This window comes from Halichoerus grypus, chromosome 2 (genome assembly GCF_964656455.1).
Source record: "Halichoerus grypus chromosome 2, mHalGry1.hap1.1, whole genome shotgun sequence".
Lineage (NCBI taxonomy): Eukaryota > Metazoa > Chordata > Mammalia > Carnivora > Phocidae > Halichoerus > Halichoerus grypus.
This window is the reverse complement of record NC_135713.1, coordinates 12407725-12426952: the sequence shown is the minus strand read 5'-3', so window position 1 is coordinate 12426952 and position 19228 is coordinate 12407725. Positions and strand designations below refer to the sequence as shown.

The 19228-nt window shown below is 39.7% G+C and overlaps 1 protein-coding gene across 3 annotated transcripts in view; it reads right to left on the bottom strand.

Annotated features, from left to right (window-relative positions):
* The window catches only part of FBXL7 (F-box and leucine rich repeat protein 7), a 372640-nt gene that overhangs the window by 265620 nt on the left and 87792 nt on the right, over window positions 1–19228 (bottom strand). For 2 of the 3 annotated variants that reach the window (XM_078066584.1, XM_078066585.1), the window contains exon 2: window positions 11643–11732. In XM_078066584.1, coding sequence (XP_077922710.1) covers window positions 11643–11732 — 90 coding nt within the window. Of the gene's footprint in view, window positions 1–11642; window positions 11733–16188; window positions 16215–19228 lie in introns of those variants that run through there. The other variant, XM_078066586.1, reaches the window with a different exon arrangement.

Genomic DNA, 19228 nt, shown 5'->3' with positions numbered 1-19228 from the left:
TCAAGTTTCAAAATTAATATCTTATTGAGATTTCCACTGGAATTATGTTGAATTCATTTAAGGGTGATTTTTCCATACAACATTTTCCTGTCCCTGAACAAGGTAGGATATGGAACTCACATCAAGTAGCTGTGAGTAAGCCGATGAAATTAAACCAGATAATATGCACAGGGACGCACACTGCATATAACTTTTAAATTTACTCCTCATAACCAACACACGAAGTAGAGAATATTATTATTCCTAGTTTACAGAGAAGAAAATTAAGGCTAAGTAACTTGTATCACCCATAAATGGGGAGTAAATAACAAAAGTTACAAAATTTTCATTACACAGCTTTTTGTTTCCCCCTCTCATTCATGTTAAATGCAGAGTTCAACCTCCAACTTCATTTTCCAAATGCATCCATTACCAGAATTTAGCTCTTTATAAATCTTTGAGATTGAGTGAAATCATTCCCTAATCTCTGCACTGACCAGTTCCAACCCAGCTAAACAAAACATGAACTTCACAGTTTCCCACTTTCTACAAAATGGAATATAGCTTGCAAAAGATAATCTGAGGTCAAGGTTGGTTCTAGGATAATGCTTTCAAAAAGGGGAAATAACAATATTATGTTCTCCTTTAGGAATGCTTTTCCTAACATTTCTTCTTAACAAATCAGTGAACCAACCTCCCCCCTCCAAAAAAAAAACCTGAACACATTTATTAACTGACCAATTCAGCCATATTTTGGGCCAATAAAATGAAACTTACTTCTCCAATTTCATCAGTTAAAAAACCGCAGGCTCTAATTTGATATTGTGACATACCAGTAAGTGAAGAATTGAAATAATCCAATGTATTGAGGTTAAAAAAGATTAAAAAGAGGTTTAATAAAATTAAATTGGTTAAGGGTAAAGAATATTTTTCCTCTGCCCTTAAAATTGAGGTACAGAGGCTGAATAGCTCTAGAATTTTGTATTTCTAAGTTTATCTCATTTGGTGATCTAAAATGTTAAAAACTTTTCTGATAAAAATTGGTTATTTATAGAGCTAATATTCAATAGACAACAAACCTTCTTTTGGTTTAAAAATGTTGAAACACATGAAAACACAGAAACCAGAACTATCTTCTGTTCCAAGTATCTTCCTCCTTCTGACATGTCTCTTCTGCTTAAAGAAGTTGTTTGTTCCCTTAACACAAAAGGCAACTAAAAGTAAATCGAGGGCTAACATTCCCATGATGTGCTTCAAGTTTTCCTAAGGAATAGTGTTATTCTTTTTTCTAAAAAGTAACTGTATCTCTCCTATATTACTTTGTGGATTTGCACAGCTTTTGATGTCATAGTCTTTATGACTATAGTTGGAAAAATTAACCAAGAGGGCTTTTCCTTCTTAGAATCTGAACCCATTCATTCACTTAATAAACATGTTTCAAATGTTTATTGCACAGCAATCACTATGGTAGCCACTTGGCATACAAAGGGGGATAAAACACTGTTCCTTCCTCAAAGAAGTCAAGCAATTGCAGGGATGACACCATGGACCTATCAACTGAAAGCATGCACATAACTCATGCAGTGGGCATCTTGACTGAGCTGTAGCCTATTACCTGTCCCTGCTAAAAGATCAGGCATGTCTGGGTATATTTGAAGATCTGATGGAGAGGGCCCAACTTAAGTTATATCTTTGGTTGCTGAATAGTAGAAAGTCTTAGTGGCAAATGAAATTTCATACTGTTAGAATATTAGTATAGCGCAAGAATTTATAACATACAATTTTATAAATTGATAAAATCAATGTGTACTGGTACCTTAAAAATATTTTTTCTCCAGATCCAACTTTATTAAAAGTGAGCCCACAGCAGCAGGAGTCTTTTGCTTCACTCCCAGATTTACATCCTGAAAATGTTTCCCCATTAAAAAAAAAAAAGTCCCTTTGGGCATGACTGATTCTGTATCTTGGGCAGGAACAAAACAAAACAAAACAAAAAAATGGACCTGCAACATTCTTTTGTGGCCAGAAAGCAACGGTGTTTTTATAGCCTGAAGGACAGTGCTAGAAGGACAAAGAAGATGCTTAAAGTTTTTCTGTAGAAGAAGTTGTGAAAAATCAAGCATCAAGAAGAGAATAATAATTATTAATAGTTGGAACAATGTGAGTTCATTATCAGACTTAAAAGAGAAAAGTTAATATAAATTGCCTAAGTTAATATGTTATACAGAATATCATTATTACAACAGAACAGAAGCATAATAGAATGCTTAAATTTGTGCAAATTGTAATAGTAAGGGAGTGTTAATTGATGGATTCTTCATCAGTTGGCTTTTATTGTATTTGCGTAAGTCAAGTGACCACAAGGAATGCAAGTGGACAGTCTCAAAATTCAGCCCTTCCCTGATTTCTTCTATAGGAAACCCACTCCCTTCCAAGCACTTTGTGGGTTTAGTAAAGATGGACTAAGGATTTTTAGTGACACAGGAAGGTGGTGTCACCTTGGGAGCCACTACCATCCAAGATGTTAAAACATCTCCCCAGGGGTACCTGACCTGAGTGGCTCATTCAGATGAGCATCCAACTCTTGATCTCAGCTCAGGTCTCAATCTCAGGTTTGAGAGTTCAAGCCCAGTGTTGGGCTCCATGCTGGGCATGGAGCCTACTTAAAAAGCAAAACAAAAACAAACAAACAACAACAACAAAAATCTCCCCATCTCCCCCCAGTTCCACCATCCCTTCTTCAATCTCCTTCTTCAATCTCCTGGATACCTACTGTGTCTCAGCTCAGAATCTCTCCACTGTGCAGAGAAATCTGGTTTCCTGAAGCCCACATCAGAAAACGCACATGTTCAAACACACACAGTTATCTGGCAGAACAAATGTCCTTCAGTGTAGCAGGTGGCCCACCCCACCTTGGAAGGCAGCAGCAGTTATAAACAACAAAAGTTTCCTAGTTACATTTACAATGATAAACTGTACTAATATCTGCTTCCCACAGACTGCACTCCTTATAACAATTCCTCAATCACTTCTTAATGATCACAAATAGTATCTAAATTACTTGTAGATTATTCCCTCCATAAGGGGGATTTTCTACATTTTTAAGTATATGGAATATAAAGGAACACACTTACAGCTAAAGTGCTTTTCTCTCGTTATTTGTTAATCAGCCTAACAGCCTTGGGAAGCCTGGGACTTCCTGAGGAAGTTAGTTTATCCTCAGGAAGTTATTTCCTAGTCAAAGAGGAAGTAAACAGACGTGTTAACCTGATTTTTAAGGTCAGACGGTGTCCATGACTGTAAAGGGCAAATATTTCCAGTATCAGGTTATTCTTTCTAAAATGTTTGTCCCCAACCCCTTCCATATGCCCTTTTTGCCTTTGATGAGCTCAGAAGTCAGCCTTTTAGTATAAAACACCCCAAGTATCCCAAAGAAAGGTGGTGGGCATAAAATGTCATGGAGCAATGGCCTATTTATCACTGACATAGTACAAAGAATGTGCAACTACTCTGTAACTAAATATTTTAGTGCAAGACTGGATGTTCAAAACACTTTGGGAATGTATTCAATGTGGTCAAGAAGGGGTCCCTTTAGGAGCCTCCATTTTTCCCCACATGAACCCAGATGGATTTTTCCAGACTCCTCACAACCTTACACGCCATGCTGTATCTTCCTCTCCACTCTCCCACCTTCTGTCCACACAGGAGAAGCCAAGTCCCAGACTGCCATGACACCTTTCCCAACTGCTCCAACCCATGCCTCTCTCCCTTCCTCTTCAGACCACTTGTCAGGACACAATCTTATACCACCCTGAATTACTACTGAACTGATTCACAGTGTTTATTGCCCCCTAGTAATTGCTAAGGTTCTGGCAACAGCGGGTCTTGCCATAAAATCAAATTCCATCAGGAGCCAAATAGCTAACGGCAATATTGTGAAAGATGCTTGGTTAAGGCAACAGAGAATTATGGGGACTCAGGAGCTGCAGGGTAGATGCCCCACCTAAATCCATTAAATTAAACCCAAAATTAGTTTTGAAAATTCTTCAAGGAGAAGAAAACACGGCTGAGGGGTCATTCTCTGTGCTACCAATCTGTGACTGACATACATTTTGTAGTTTCCCCGTAAGTACCTAAACAAATATATTTAAAACTAGATTTACATCCTTTAATAAATTTCCATTGAATTAGATTACTGAGATTACTGATAAGATATCTTAGAAATGATCCAAGCCTTCACTGCAAATACACTTAGCTGTATTTAGGTGAACTAGAATGTCTATGGCTGAAATCTATCAATTATTTATTGAGTGTTTTTTGCAAATGACAGGATGGAAGTGAGAGAAACACAGAATAATTTTACCCACGGGATTAGAATGCTAAAGATCTAATGTTTTCTCTCCTAACTCTACATAAAGGCACTGACAGACGCCGGATGTCTCAATTAAGTATTACTTTAAGATGTCCTTAAACACACACACACACACACACACACACACACACACACACACACTCATGTACAGAAACCTAATTTCCTTCTGAGACTATTAAATGACATTTTTGCCATTCTGGATGATTCATTTTGGAAGATGATTCCTTTAAGAAATTAAACTTAGTTCTTGAGTCTGAGATGGTATTTAGGGTTTCATTACACATTTTTAGGCTTACATAACAATTTTGTGGATACTGAGCTGATGAGTGTTCCACTGCTTAAACTAATCCTCAAATGCAAATCTGACTTCTTTACTAAATTAGGCACACTGAATCTATAATATGCTCAAATCACCCAATATAATTGGTGCAGTTTTTCAAAAGTCACCTAACTTACAATTAGGCAGTAGTTAGAAACTTGGCCATGAAGCAGTGACTTGTTAATTTAATTACCAAAACACATTAAGCTTCAACAGCTAAAGCCTTGTAAGGTTTTCCTAAATAATCCTGAAATTTTCAGAAATAGTTAAGCTTGCAATTTAATTTTTTTTTAAAGATTTTATTTATTTATTTGACAAAGAGAGAGACAGCGAGAGAGGGAACACAAGCAGGGGGAGTGGGAGAGGGAGAAGCAGGCCCCCTGCCGAGCAGGGAGCCAGATGCGCGGCTTGATCCCAGGACCCTGTGATCATGACCTGAACCGAAGGCAGACACTTAACGACTGAGCCACCCAGGCGCCCCTGCAATTTAATTTTTAAAGGCAAAACAAATCTTTATAATCAGTCATCACCTTCTTCACATACAGAGTAAAAGCTCCTAACAGCACATTTCTGATTTTGGGATCTCTCCCACCCATAAGGTCCCCCAAAACCACCCTTCCAGTTTGAATAAAAGTCATCTTATCACTATCTTTAAAGACACTTTTTCTATGCCATTTACTTTCTCCACTTCTGTATTTTTTATTCCTCTTCCTATGTTATATGTTTTTACTCTGTTTTCTCTTATGTCATGGATTGAGTTCCATTTGATTGTAATAGACTGCTTCGAGGCATAATTCCAGTCTTGCAAGGCACATGCTCTAAGATTGATATCTTCCACCTGTGTACATTTCCAATTAAAGAATAACTGCTTGGCTCAGTTTTAAAGTAATAAGGAGCAATGAAACTAGTCAGTACTTTTATATTACATGCACTATAGATCCTATATCATGATTAATTTAAATATCAATTTCAAACCGTAATCTGTCTGATGCAGTATGTTAAGGACACAGTTATGATAACCTGCAAACTAACCCTTCAACAGTTTAGTAAAAAGGCATCTTGGAATATTGACATTTGCTTTCAATAACTAAGAATTTAAAGTACATTTCTAGACTATACATAGACCACATTTCCATGTATAATACTGACAATCGAGACACAATTATGGATTTTTTGAAAAGATACTTCTCATAAGGACTTTCAAAATACATTTTGATATAAACTTATAAAAATGATTAGCATGAAATTCTTTTTTTTAAAAAAAGATTTTATTTATTTGACAGAGAGAGAGACAGTGAGAGCAGGAACACAAGCAGGGGGAGTGGGAGAGGGAGAAGCAGGCTTCCTGCCGAGCAGGGAGCCAGAGGGATGCAGGACTCGATCCCAGGACCCTGGGATCATGACCTGAGCTGAAAGCAGACGCTTAACGACTGAGCCACCCAGGCGCCCCTAGCATGAAATTCTTAATAGTTCTACACGGCAATTACAAAACAAGCATTAAGAAAAAATCTTACTCAGATTTCAGTGCCTATAACCATCTTCACCTTTTACTAATTTTTCATGACTTTGGACCACACTGATGCTTTCCCAGTTTCCCTACTGTCATCTACCAAATGAAAACATGTCTACCTCCTTCTCGAGAGCAATGTGACATGAAACAGTTGAATGCAATAATGCTCATGAGAGACTAGGATCAGCATGAAATAATATGTATCCCAAAAACGTGTGTTGAATTTGTTGGATGGTCAAAAAGGCTTTTGTTTAGGGAAATGCAATCTACCTTGAATTAAAAGCATCATCTTTCTCTTCCTGAGTGACACATGTGAATGTTGTTTGAGAAGTACACTCAAGAAGTAGAAAGAAGATAATATAAGGAAGACAGAATAAAACAAAGCCCGATTCCTGGGCATTTTCAAAATAACTCCATTTAGAATTGGTCTAATTGGGGCACTGAAAACATCTTAACCCACAACTGTATAAATAAAGTGGTGATTTTAGGTACCATGGAAACAATTCTTTATATATCAACTCATTTCACTCATGGCTCAAATGAAACATTTTAAAATTAATTTCCTTCAGGGAGTTAATTAAATGGGCAGTTTCACAAAACAATATTAATTGAATTTATTGAAAGCTTATTTTATAATCATGAGCTAACTTAAAGGTAATGTTTCCATCTCCAGGTGAGAAGCTAACCTATATAAGTGGGTTGAGATTCTTTTGCCATTTGAAGTAGATCCTCTCCTCCCATTGGAAGTACTGCTCTATTTGAACTCAAGTCTTTCTCAAACTCTTCTGAACAGCCTACCTCCTCCCTGCAACCAGCTCAAAATAGGCTGCTAACAGGTGGACAAAACAGAATTAAATAGCTTCACACTTAGAAGGCAACAACTTTTTTAAAGGTTATGATTTTCCTGATTTGTGCCCTCTCTCACTGAAACAATACTGTGTCAAACTCCTGCTCAACAATTTATTAGGTGTGTAATATTGAGCAAATCTCTTTATTTCTTTGTGCCGCAGGGATTTCTGTGTAAAATGAGTGTATTAGATCAGAAAATTGCCAGGGCCTTTGTAGCTCGAAAAATCCTATGATTCCATATTTGGCTGGCTTGATAACAACATGTATAAGCCATGACACCTTGTGCTGTCAGTGAGTTCAATATCTGAACTTGAGCAACTGGATGAAGCTGACTTTTCATCAGCCAATTACACTTGGCCTTTGAACGAACTGTGTTACCTTCCCCCAGCTCAAGAGAAGTCAGAGTTGTTGAGATGCCACCATTAAAACCACATCCTCATGACCTGTTCTGAGAAAGAAGCCCAAGCTGAGCTTATTTCTAGGAAGCTTCTTCATGATCCAACCCAATCCAACTGATGCTGTTTCAGTCTTTTCAGGCTGACTGCCGTGTACTCTATTCTAACCATGGGCCGGACGTGACTTTCATAGCTGAAAGTCAAAGGCCATTCCTTCCAATACGAGGGAGAACACCCCATGGATGAGAAAGACTGGAAAAAAGTGTAACAGAAAGAATAGCAACACAACTGGAAAGAATTAAGCTGTGGCTTACGATGCTGGAATGCAGATTTTGTTGGGGAAAATGGAATGTTTCCAGCCTTCTGCACTTGAACCCAAACCCCCTACAGTGTCAGGAAATCAGAAACTTAAACTGTCACAAGAAATATAATGGGCTTTAAAGAAAGCCTATACCATTTATCAAGGAGAAAGCTCTGCAGGCTGCCAATTCTTTAAAAGGGGTGTGGCTTTAGACTCACAAAATTAAGATGCACCAAGATTTTGCATGAGACTTTGGAAAGGAACACTTACATTTAGGTAAAAAATACCATTCTCTGTTGGATTAAAACTGAATTGCATCACCGTCTGTGCCCACTGTGCTTAGGGGAACAGCCTTATGACCCAAAGTAGATGAGTGGGAACAACAGGTAGACAGCAAGGAATGAGTCCTTGCACTTACTAGAATGAATAAATGTGACTGAGGCCTTAACCATCAATCATGCTTGGTTGCTAAAAACTTAAAATTCAAGCTGAGGTTAGAGACTCTCCGGGAAAAGCTTTAAAAAAAAAAAAACAGGTTTTGAGAAACTTGTGGGTCTATCATCTCTCATGTCTTCCAGAACTTTCCAGGAGAGTATGTACCTACGAGAAGTCCACGATGCCCAGACACCACGTGCAGGGCTGTGAACACTACTGGTCCAGGGACTCCTTATGATGCTTTCAGGGCAGTGCTGGCCCCGAGGCCAGAGCATCCCAGGAGAAGCTTTCAGCCAGCAGCCCTGCTCTCTGTACGGCCAAGACCCATGCTCCTAAGGGGTCTTCTCACCACTGTTCAAGACTTCTTCCCAGAGCGAGGAGGCAGCATTTTCGAAGAGTAGTTTGTGCTGATTTAGATGCAGGTCTGAAGGTCATGCAGAAGCAGCAGCTTCCAATACCCATTTCCTGTGTCTACTTCAATGACTTTTAAGCAAAGGTACTGTGTCGTGCAACTTTTACCACGATCCAGTTTTAGAACATGATCATCTCCCTAGTCAGATCCCCGGCGCCTGTCATAGTTAGTCCCCATTGCCACTGCCAGGCCCAGGTTGGCGCATGGTATGTGGGCGCCCTCCCCTCCCCTCCCCTCAGCTCCCATGTCCTCAGGTCAGGCGCCAGCTTTCAACGCACAGGTTACTTACATGCTTCCCAGTGAGAGACGTCCACTCTGCCATTGGCTGTCACCTGGAGGCTGTACGCGAAAGCTCATGCGCACACACACACACACGCCCCACAGGCCCGGGAATTGATATAATACCTTCCCTGTCCAGCCCACCACGGACAAGTCCAACTCTGCTCCCCAAGGCTTTCAACCCAACTATTACAGGTATGGCCACAGTTTGCAAAGGCTGCAGGAAAACTGAATATTGTCCTTCACGATATATCTCATTTTTAGAAATCAGTATTACTCAAACCTTTAACCTGAGGATCCTGCCTGTGTTTCTTGAAGAGGATATTGGTAAAGTCAGAGGTGAAAAGTCCTCTTAAGAGGATCAAAGAACTGAAGAAAGTAACGGTAGTCAAATCACTTCTGGAAAACCAGTTACACCACTCGCCCGACATTTTCTTAACAACCAAGGTTAAAAACAGTTCTAGAAACTGTGGGAAGAGAACCAGAGAAGCATTTTTTAATTGGCTCCTCTGTAGCATGTGTAAGAAATTGGTGTCCAGTTTCTGTTTCTTGGCACACAGTGGCTAGTAGTTGCTTTCTGGTAGGAGCAAACTATTGGGTTTACTCTTGGGTAAACCCACTTTGTGGAAGTCAGAGAATATGACACCCTAATCCTGAGAGGCAGACCAGGACTCTGTCACCTGTGCATTGAGAAATGAGCACTGGCTGGTGTTCCATCTTGAAAAACCAGGCTGATAGCGAGACCATTTTGCAGCAGACATCCCTGAATACATTTTTATGGAAGTAACACCCACACCTAATTTATTTTAAAATATTTTTTTAGTTCCATTGATTAAAGTGGATTCATACATACAAACAGTAAAAAAAAAAAAAAACCCACAACTTTGCAGATATGCAAAAAAAATGGATAGCATCTTTCATAGAGATGGGATTCTTCCATTTAAGAGTTGGAAAAAATATTCCCTATTAATTTAGCCCAGTTGTTAAAATTTCTGTTTCATATGAACATCGTATTTTCCCATTTTTCCCTCCTGAATTTACCCTCAGAATGGTAGGAAATGCATTGTGACAAAAATGTATAAAACATTGGCTGAGCCCCGCATCAAAAGAATCTTCCCAAGGAAAAGGCAGAATAAGATGAAAATTTTAAATCCCTATAGAATTATTTTTTCGAAGCATAAAAAGAAGACATTTTTAGTGCATGAAGCCCCACAGTCCCCTCCCCCAACCCTTACAACAGAGCCCACACAGTTTCGTATTTTCTGTTTTTAAAAAAATTAAATCTGGAGAGGGAAACACAGAGGGATTATTTCACATACTTTTAACTTTCTATTTTCACAGTCACTCCAATTAGCCAAACTATGACTATACGAAGAGTGACTAAAATCATAGTAGAAAGAAGTGATCACCTTACAAAACAAAGATTTCTGATCAGAGAGAACCGTAAATAAATAAGTTATGTTGAAGTGATTTCCAGTTGGGTCCCTAAGAACAGAGGCCTCAAAAGCAAAAGTCTAGAATCAATTTACGTGACTTGCACGTTACCTTAACTAAATTTCCAGAATGACCTAGTGCTCATATTTGAATCAACAGCCAGAAAATTCAAATTGGAATTCTATCTGGTGCTTCACAACACTGAGGAGAACACCCTGATCTATTCGCCTTACAATGTTGGTAAAACAACGTTAAGGCATTAAATGCCAGGGAATATAATCCCATTATAAAAGCTCTTTATATATCAGTCTGTTTGAAACACACCAAGTCAAAGCTAAAGAGAAGACACACACAGCAGGGGCCAACCCTCATCATTCACGCACACACAGTCACGCAGATCAAGAGCAACCAAACACTGAGATGACCAACATCAGCTCATGGGTATGCTTCCCAAAATTGCAAGCAGCTTCAATTAAGCCTCAAGACACAGAGCGTAGAAATGTACTTCCACACATCCTGCACACTTTAAGAAAGCAGGCTCTACACAAGGTCACCTCACATTGGGTCTTCCATTGTAAGCGGCATCGACATCTTACACTGGACCTGCCTCCGACAATTAATTTAGAAGGAGCTCTTCTGCAGAAGAGAACTCAATTGTGTTTAACTTTAAAATAAAAACTAATTCCATCATTGAGTCGGCTTTCCACTAAATAACTACCACAGAAACAGTGATTTCCACATGCAAACAAGTAGTAACACAAAAGCTTCTGGACTAGGCAGAGCAATTAATTCGAACATGTATTACTACATATAGTGAAATTCTATATCAAGAACATCAATGGAGCTGATCTTTGTCCTGAGAGGCAAGACTTTCTATGTATCCTTTAAATAATCAAACAAACCTCTTTTCCTCCTCCCACATAATGGTTAATTCAAGTTCTACAAATCACATGATTGTGACCCTCCCATTGTCAAAATCCTGAATTCCAATTTTGAAAGTTTTTGCAGGAACTTTCACTTAGAGCACAGGAATTTTACAATCATAGTGTTTTTCACACTGAAAAACAAGACAGGTAACATCATGAAGGCTCCCCAAAAGTCAGCCTATTATATTTTCACGAAATAACAGCATTTGCCTTAGAATTGAGACACTTAAATCCTATCAAAACCCCTTTATCAGAAGGCAAGAGCACAGCAACAAAAAGCAACTTGGGAAACCCTCTGCCTTCTCATTTTTAAGAATCTCATATGCTCCCACTCAGTAGAACAGAACTGAGACTCACACATTTTATTTGTCTTCCAAAAATAGCCTGCACTGTGAACACAGGGAGAGAGATAATGAAGACCAGATGCCTACCTTCACTGGTAGCCACATTCTTCTGGGCTTGGGTCGGCGTGTGATCTGTACTTGAACTCACGTCAGATGAGATGCTTGAGCTGCCTTTGCCTAGAGAAAACAGGAATGAGCAGCTTTTGAGTTTTGTAACTTCAGAACTGGACCATGTTTTCCACTCTGTCCCATAACAAGCCATATCACTGGTTTCCAAGAAAAGAGCCGTAATACCAAGAAGGGAGTTCATTAGGTTTCTTGCCTCTTGCATTACATATCTGACCCATAAGAGTGGAACTAAAGCCCTATTACACTATAGCTCAACTATAAACTCAGACAAGATTATAAAACATATGATAACATAATCTCATTTTGGCATACGTGTGAATAAGAGAGGACATGTGGGAAACTCATCTACAGTATTAATTTTATATTTGCAACTCTAAACTATACATTTCCCAGTACAGGACAAAAGCACATCTAAGAATGAGGCATTATCCGAATAGTAAGGACCTGCTGGCTCCAAACAGTGGTATCACCTTAGAAACCAAATTCCCTGTTTTAATAGGTTCTTCTTTAAAAACAAACAAAAAATACTTATGTATCTAACACAGTAGTTATCAAGTGGGGGTGCTTTTTCCCTCAGGGGGACATTTGGCAATGTCTGGTACCATTTTTAGTTGTCACAACTGGGGACGATGTACTCCTAGAACCTAGTAGGCAGAGGCCAGGGATGTTGCCAAACATCTTACAACACACAGAACAGCTCCCACAATAAAGAATTCTCCAGCACAAAACGTCAGTCATGCCCTGGTATAAATAATCTCACTTCAGCTGATAGAAGAGTAACTTTTAATATGAAGATATACGCTAATGTTTCTAAACATTCTCAAAATGTCTGCAAATATGAACCCTACTCACTACCTAGTAAGAGAAGTATCAGTGACTGCGGTGAGCAGAGTTCTAAGATAACTCCCATGGTCCCTGCTACAGATTGAATGTGTTCCCCCCAACCCCCCGATTCACCTAATCCCCAGTGGGATAGTATTAGGAGGTGGAACCTTTGGTAGGGGATTAGAGCATAAGGGGGGGAGCCTTCACGAATGGGACTGGTGCCCTAACAGAAGAGACCCCTGAGGGCTCCCTGGCCCCTTCCACCATGTGAAGACATATGAAAAAGACAGCCATCTGTGAACCAAGAAGCAGGCTCTCACCAGACACCTTGCTCTTGGACTTTTCAGCCTCCAGAACTGTAAGAATTAAACTCCTGTTGTTATAAGCCACTAGTCTATGGTATTTTTTTTGTAGCCACTTGAACAGGCTAAGCTGGTGCCCGTGTCCTTGGTAATGTTCCCTCCAGTGTGGGTAGAACCTGTAACTTGCCTCTACGCAATAGAATATGGCAAGAGTGAGGGGGTTTTGCAGATGCAATTAATTTCCTAATCAGTTGACTTTCATCAAAAGGGAGGTTGTCCTGGGTGGGCCTGGCCTAAATAGGTAAGCTCTCTCCAAGAGTCTAGAGAAGAGACCCTGCCCACTGGCTCTGAAGAAGCAAGCAGCTGTGAGTTCTGCAAGGAAAAGAAATCAGCCAGCAGCTAAGTAAGCGTGGACGGGGACCCACCCAAGCCTCTGATGAGAGCACGGCACTGGCCAGTGTCTTGATCACAACTCTGTGAGACCCAGAGCAAAACTCCCAGCTGATCCAAGTCCAGAATTCTGATCCCAGGAAACTGCAAGATAATAAATGTACCTTGCGTTAAGCTGCTGCTAAATTTGTGGTCATTTGTGATGCGGCAAGAGAAAACTAATACAATGACCATCCAATTCTATCACAAATGAGCTCTTTTTGCTTCACAAGGTATGATCGGAACTCTTACATGTGGCTGAGAAATACCTTCCCAGTAGTGCTCCCCGAGCAGCGGCACACACCCCAGTTTGGGGGAGTGCGCCTACGTCGGAACACAGAGCAGAAAAGAACAGATGAGCTTCACTTTAAGAGCTTCAGGGATTTGATTGTGAATGTTGGGAGTAACGGAACAACATGAGTTCATGGGTGATACCATCTGAGCAGGGACGTCAAAAGGCTGTTGTCTCCCTTTACCACTGCCCATTGCTCACGGTGACTTCTGGCTCTGAGACAAGTCTGTTATTCCTGTTGTCCCTGCCCATTTCACATCCTCCTCCCTGAGAGTTAGCCAGGATGACACAGTAACTCTCCATTAGTTTGTATCTAGCCCATTTCTGTGGCCTGCCATGGTTCACCTTCAGAGAGTGGACATATTGGACCAGGTACGTAGTTAGAAGTATGTCAATGTGGTCTCTGACCTCAGTCTGCTGCTCCCTTGTTTTTGACCTTGGACACTCACTTTTTCCTCCTCCAGGAGGCTCAGTGTCCACACGTGGCAGGAGAGATGGTTGGACTGAGTGATTCCCAGAAGCTCAAATAGTCTGTGATTCTATGAGTCCATTACGGTACTCCTCAAACCTGAGTAATGCCAACACTCCCTTTAATATGGCAAAAAGCATTACTGTTCACCACTAATGGAGACTTAAATTATTTTTAGTATGCTGTTATTTAGTGATGCACAAATGGAAAGCTAAAAATAAACTCCATACGCTTTAACTGATTCAACAATAAGACCAAAACAAAGTAATGAATTAAACACAAAAACAAGAAAGGCCATAAAATTTGAATTAACAGCGTTAATGTGGCAGATGATGTTATTTTGCAGAGAGATTAAATTGCCTTTCAAAATGTAAATATAGTACTTGCTGCTAAAGCCAATGTTCTCTTGGTTTGGCCATACCCATGCTACCCCCCCCAGTGAGGGTTCAGCCTGCCCACCATTTTCCTCCATTCAAACTCAGGAGTCCTTCCTCCCAGAACAGGATGATACATCACTGGGCCTTCATTCAGTCTGACTGTTTCACTCATGATCTTTAAAGCTGCTCCTCTTTTATTCCTTATTGGCCCATAAGCATTGAAGTAGAATTCTTGCCTTAAAAGATAGGTGTAAACTTGGACAATGAAATCTTGTGGCAGGACTCGTCTATAAAGGGGAACCAGTATACAATGATTTATTGTTTTTATGATTGTCATCAAAACGAAAGCACAAAGTAAAATAAATTTCAGAGGAAATTCTCAGACAGGTCTGAAAACAGAATGCAGACCCCTCAGGGGACCACAAACTCCAATTTAAGAAATCCTGGTCTATGAAGAAAGGGAAGAAGATAAAAAAAACAAATGATATTTATAATAACAACTATGTATGCTGTGCCGTGTAGTCTAGTAAATACTTTAAATGTTTCACCACATAGTCACTCTGCCCTGTGGCTATGTTTTGCAATCACTTTTTCATTACTGCCCTCGCCCCCAAGGAAACTTTTAGGACTTTTTTCCTAACTATCCCCCAAAAGAAATTGCATATAGCCAATATACATACTATACATCTGTTACACGCTCCATGTATATCTCTGCTTTTTACAAAAAGAGTTCTCACCACCCCCATTCAGAACCAATTTTTGTCCCTTTGAGAACATGGGCCTTTGATAGCACAACACTGAAATTTAACTAATTAATTAAGGAAAGCAAGATAATAGAGAAATACAGTCCACTCTTGTTATTCATGGTAGTTATGTTCTACAAAGTCACCACAAACAATGAACTAACAATACTGGATCACTGATTCTAGGGGAAAGGCAGGATTAGGTTTCAGCCTACTGCTGCTCACAACATTTTTTGTCCACCCATCAACACATAACCTTGTTTCACGTGTGTTTCTGTTTAAAGACATCTTATTAATATATACTGTTGATTGATCAGCACTGAACTTGTGGCCAACGGAGCTATAATTCAAACTTAAATGAACTTTATCTAATAATACATGTGAGGCACCTCACAACCTTCTCACACTTAGGAACACCAGACAGCCCTTCAGCATGATGCTTGAAGGTCACCTTAGGTAGTGAAACCACCAATAAAACTCACAAAAATAAAAAGTAAAAAATGTGGTGGTAAATAGACTGCAAAAAGGACACTTATTTATAGTATGAGAGCTGAAACAAGGAGGCGATATCACCTTGTTCATCCCCAGCTGGGAACGTGCACGCTGGGAGATTCAGACTTTTCGCCACTCTGCTCATGTTCGTGAATGACCATGAAAGCATGGTGAGTACTGATTTGGGGGATTCAAATAAATTTTAGCAAGTAGACAAATTTGCAAATATGCAATCCACAAATAGTGAGAATCACCTGTATATAATCTTGTATCACATATGATTCCACAGCTTGTAGACAGCTTTCATGTGGACTGGAGTGAGGATACTCCAGGGTCAGGAGGCCAGGGCTCCTACCTGGATTTGCCATTTACTAGTGTTGGGCAAATTAATAAACCCCTCTATGCTTTAGTTTTTTTCAGCTATAAACAGGGTGGGGATGAGCCATCCCTGCCTCCTAGGGCTGTTTTTAAAAGTCAATAAAATAATCCAGATACAGCACTTAGGAAATTCTCCACAAATCTCAGAATAATGGGGTTCATATTTTGGATGCTATTACTATGCTCTTTGTTCCTACCTTGCTTCTGGAAGCACAACCATCTCCCCAGTGAGTTCAGGAAAAAGGTGTATATTTCAGGGTGGGGAGTTTACAGGAGGAACTCAAGAAGGAATGAACGAGGTGATATGTGGCTCCTAATAGTCAAAAACAAAAAATCAGAAGTATAACAATGTTCTTACAAGACAAGCTATCGTCTTAGGAAGATTGTCCTACATTTCTCACCTTCAGACAGTGTTTGGTTTAACAACTATTGTCTATACCTTGGGCAAATTGACACATGAAACTGTCTGTCCATCATAGCGCATCAGACCACATGAATTTAAACTCCCTATCTACCATTTCCAAGGAATGTGTCTAGGAGAAAATCTCTCAGATTCTCTAAAGTTCATTGTCTTTATCCATAAAGTAGGGATAAAAACAAATAAAAAAACATTACCCATTGCCTCTACTATAAATGGGGAATTGGACCCACCCTTCAGTATTTGGGGGACATTGCTAGGAGGAATAAACGGGGTCCAGCTGGTAAAGCATTCAATCATATCAAGAGCCCACCCTGTGATTATTTAGTACTGACCCATTTATCACAGTCTAATTTGTATCAGGAAACAAGAAATGAAATTTAAAATAGTAATTATTATTATACTATTATATGGGCATAGAATAGTAAATAAATATTATATACACATGTAAATTAAACTATATATACCTTATATAGCTAGCAAAAATCCCTCTGGTATGAGCAAGGCTGACAATTCTGCTCTCTATCTAACTGCTTTACCTACATGAAAGTTTGTTTATCTGACCAATGGCCAAAACCCTCATTAGGGGTTATGAGCATATCAGAACTATGTCTGTTAGATCTGGTAAAGTGCAAAGTTGCACTTTATTTAATATCCTCCCAATTGGGCTAAAGGCTCAAATGAGGACAGTTGAACAAACAACTAGGTATCAAATACAAATACACACCAAAGCAAGTGAAGACTAACGCACGGATGTTGGTCAATGTTATTTGTAACAGATTAACATACATACATAAAATTCTCAATCATAGTGGAGAAACTAATCAGCAGACTGATCATCCAGATCAGTTGGGGCACACGGTTAATCCAGGGACGTTAGCAGAAGGAAGTTTCTAGCCATGCATTCCTTCTGTTAGAATGTGCCACGTTTCCCCAGTGTTTGAAGAGAAAGACAATGTTCATTCAATGGGGATTCTATTGTAGAGAGTGATTTTAAGTCTATTTTATTTTTTTAATATTTTATTTATTTATTTGAGAGAGAGAGAGAAGGCAGGGGGGAGGGACAGAGGGGGAAGGAGAGAGAATCTCAAGCAGAGTCCCCACTAACCATGGAGCTTGACATCAATCTCACGACCCTGAGATCATGACCTGAGCCACAGCCAAGAGTTGGATGCTTAACCAACTGAGCCACCCGGGAGCCGCTTGTCTCTTCATTTTACAATTCCCATATGTAAAACTGCAAAACTAAGTTTCTTCTCTCTTCTCCTTCCCAGTGCCCAGGCTGATTTTGTAAATGCAGGTATTTGAAACAAGACAGTCGGACATTCCATTGTGATTTATTGATAACATGAGGAAGGTAAAGGGTAGAATAGAAAAGATCAATCTATATATGACAAAAAAAAATGAATGAATGGGTCCTATAATCTTCAACACTCTTAAGAGTCCAAGAAATTACTTGCAAAATTGATTTCTTATATAACTTCCAGATTATATGCACTGAATTCATTCCTGTGGGTTTCAGCCACAAACTTCTGATATGAAATCCACAAACAAGCACGTGGGCCGACGTAGGGGCCTCAGCCCATTACATTTCCTGTTTCTCTCCAGTACCTTGTTTTCAAGCTGCTGTTGGCACACCATGACAGCCTGCTTCAATACTAAATGTCTACACCAAATGAAAGAGAATTTTTTTCAGTATCTTAGGATTAGATCACAGGAGTGGTGGGTCATATTTGTGTGTTGAATTCACTGTTATTTTCCTGATTGTTATCTTGAGATAATTTCTTACCTTCTTTGATCCACAGTTCAAGTGTCTATGTGTAAAGAATAATAATACTAGTTATCTCAAAGAATGATCTGGCTTAATCCCCAGCCCAGGTGCATACTGGGTTTTGAAAAGAAACTGATATCGTGAAAGCATATTAGCTCTCCAGAGTAAGAAACCTTGAAGTAGAGGGAAATGAGGAATCAAATCCTAAACACTCTGCATTACTTTACTGTGAGCAAAAATCAGTAGATCGTGCCCTTTGTGTTTGCATCTCCTCCAGAGAAGACCGGAACAGGAGATGAAGAGGATGAGAGGAAGAAAGGAAAGGAAACAGAAGGGGAAACTTCAGCCCTGATGTTCTTTTTATTTCAAGCCATGTAATGCCCTAACTGGTATTTTCCTTATGCCAATTTCCCAAAGCACCTAGCAAGTGATCTCAGGGCCACTGAGCAGGATACATCTGCAATGCACCGGCAGTCCAGGGCAGAGCTGGAAAACAAGATAGTTAAGTGAGCACCTGCTTCATGCGCAGGCGGCAGTGTGCTGGCCCCTTCCGCTAAGAAGCTGCCATTCTTATAGGTTTATATTAAGCCTAAGAAAAGCCAAGGACATGGGTGCCCGAGTGGCTCAGATGGTTAAGCATCTGCCTTTGGCTCAGGTCATGATCTCACAGTCCTGGGATGGAGCCCTATGCCAGGCTCCCTGCTCAGTGGGGAGCCTGCTTCTCCTTCTCCCTCTGCCCCCCTATCATGCTTGCTCTCTCTCTCTGCCTAGTGCTCTCTCTTTCTCAAATAAATAAATAAAAATTCTTAAAAAAAAAAAAAAAGAAAAGCCAAGGACACTTTTCAGCATTTGCCTCATTGCTGAGAGATGCTGTCACCACTCAAACACTTGGTTCAGAGTGGTGGCATTTTTAAATTCCATTAAAAATATGTGTAACATAAAATTTGCCATAAAATTTGACTATTTTTAAGTGTACAATGTAGTGGCATTATTTACATTCATAGGGTTGTGCAACCATCATTCCTATTCCCAAAATTTTTCATTACCT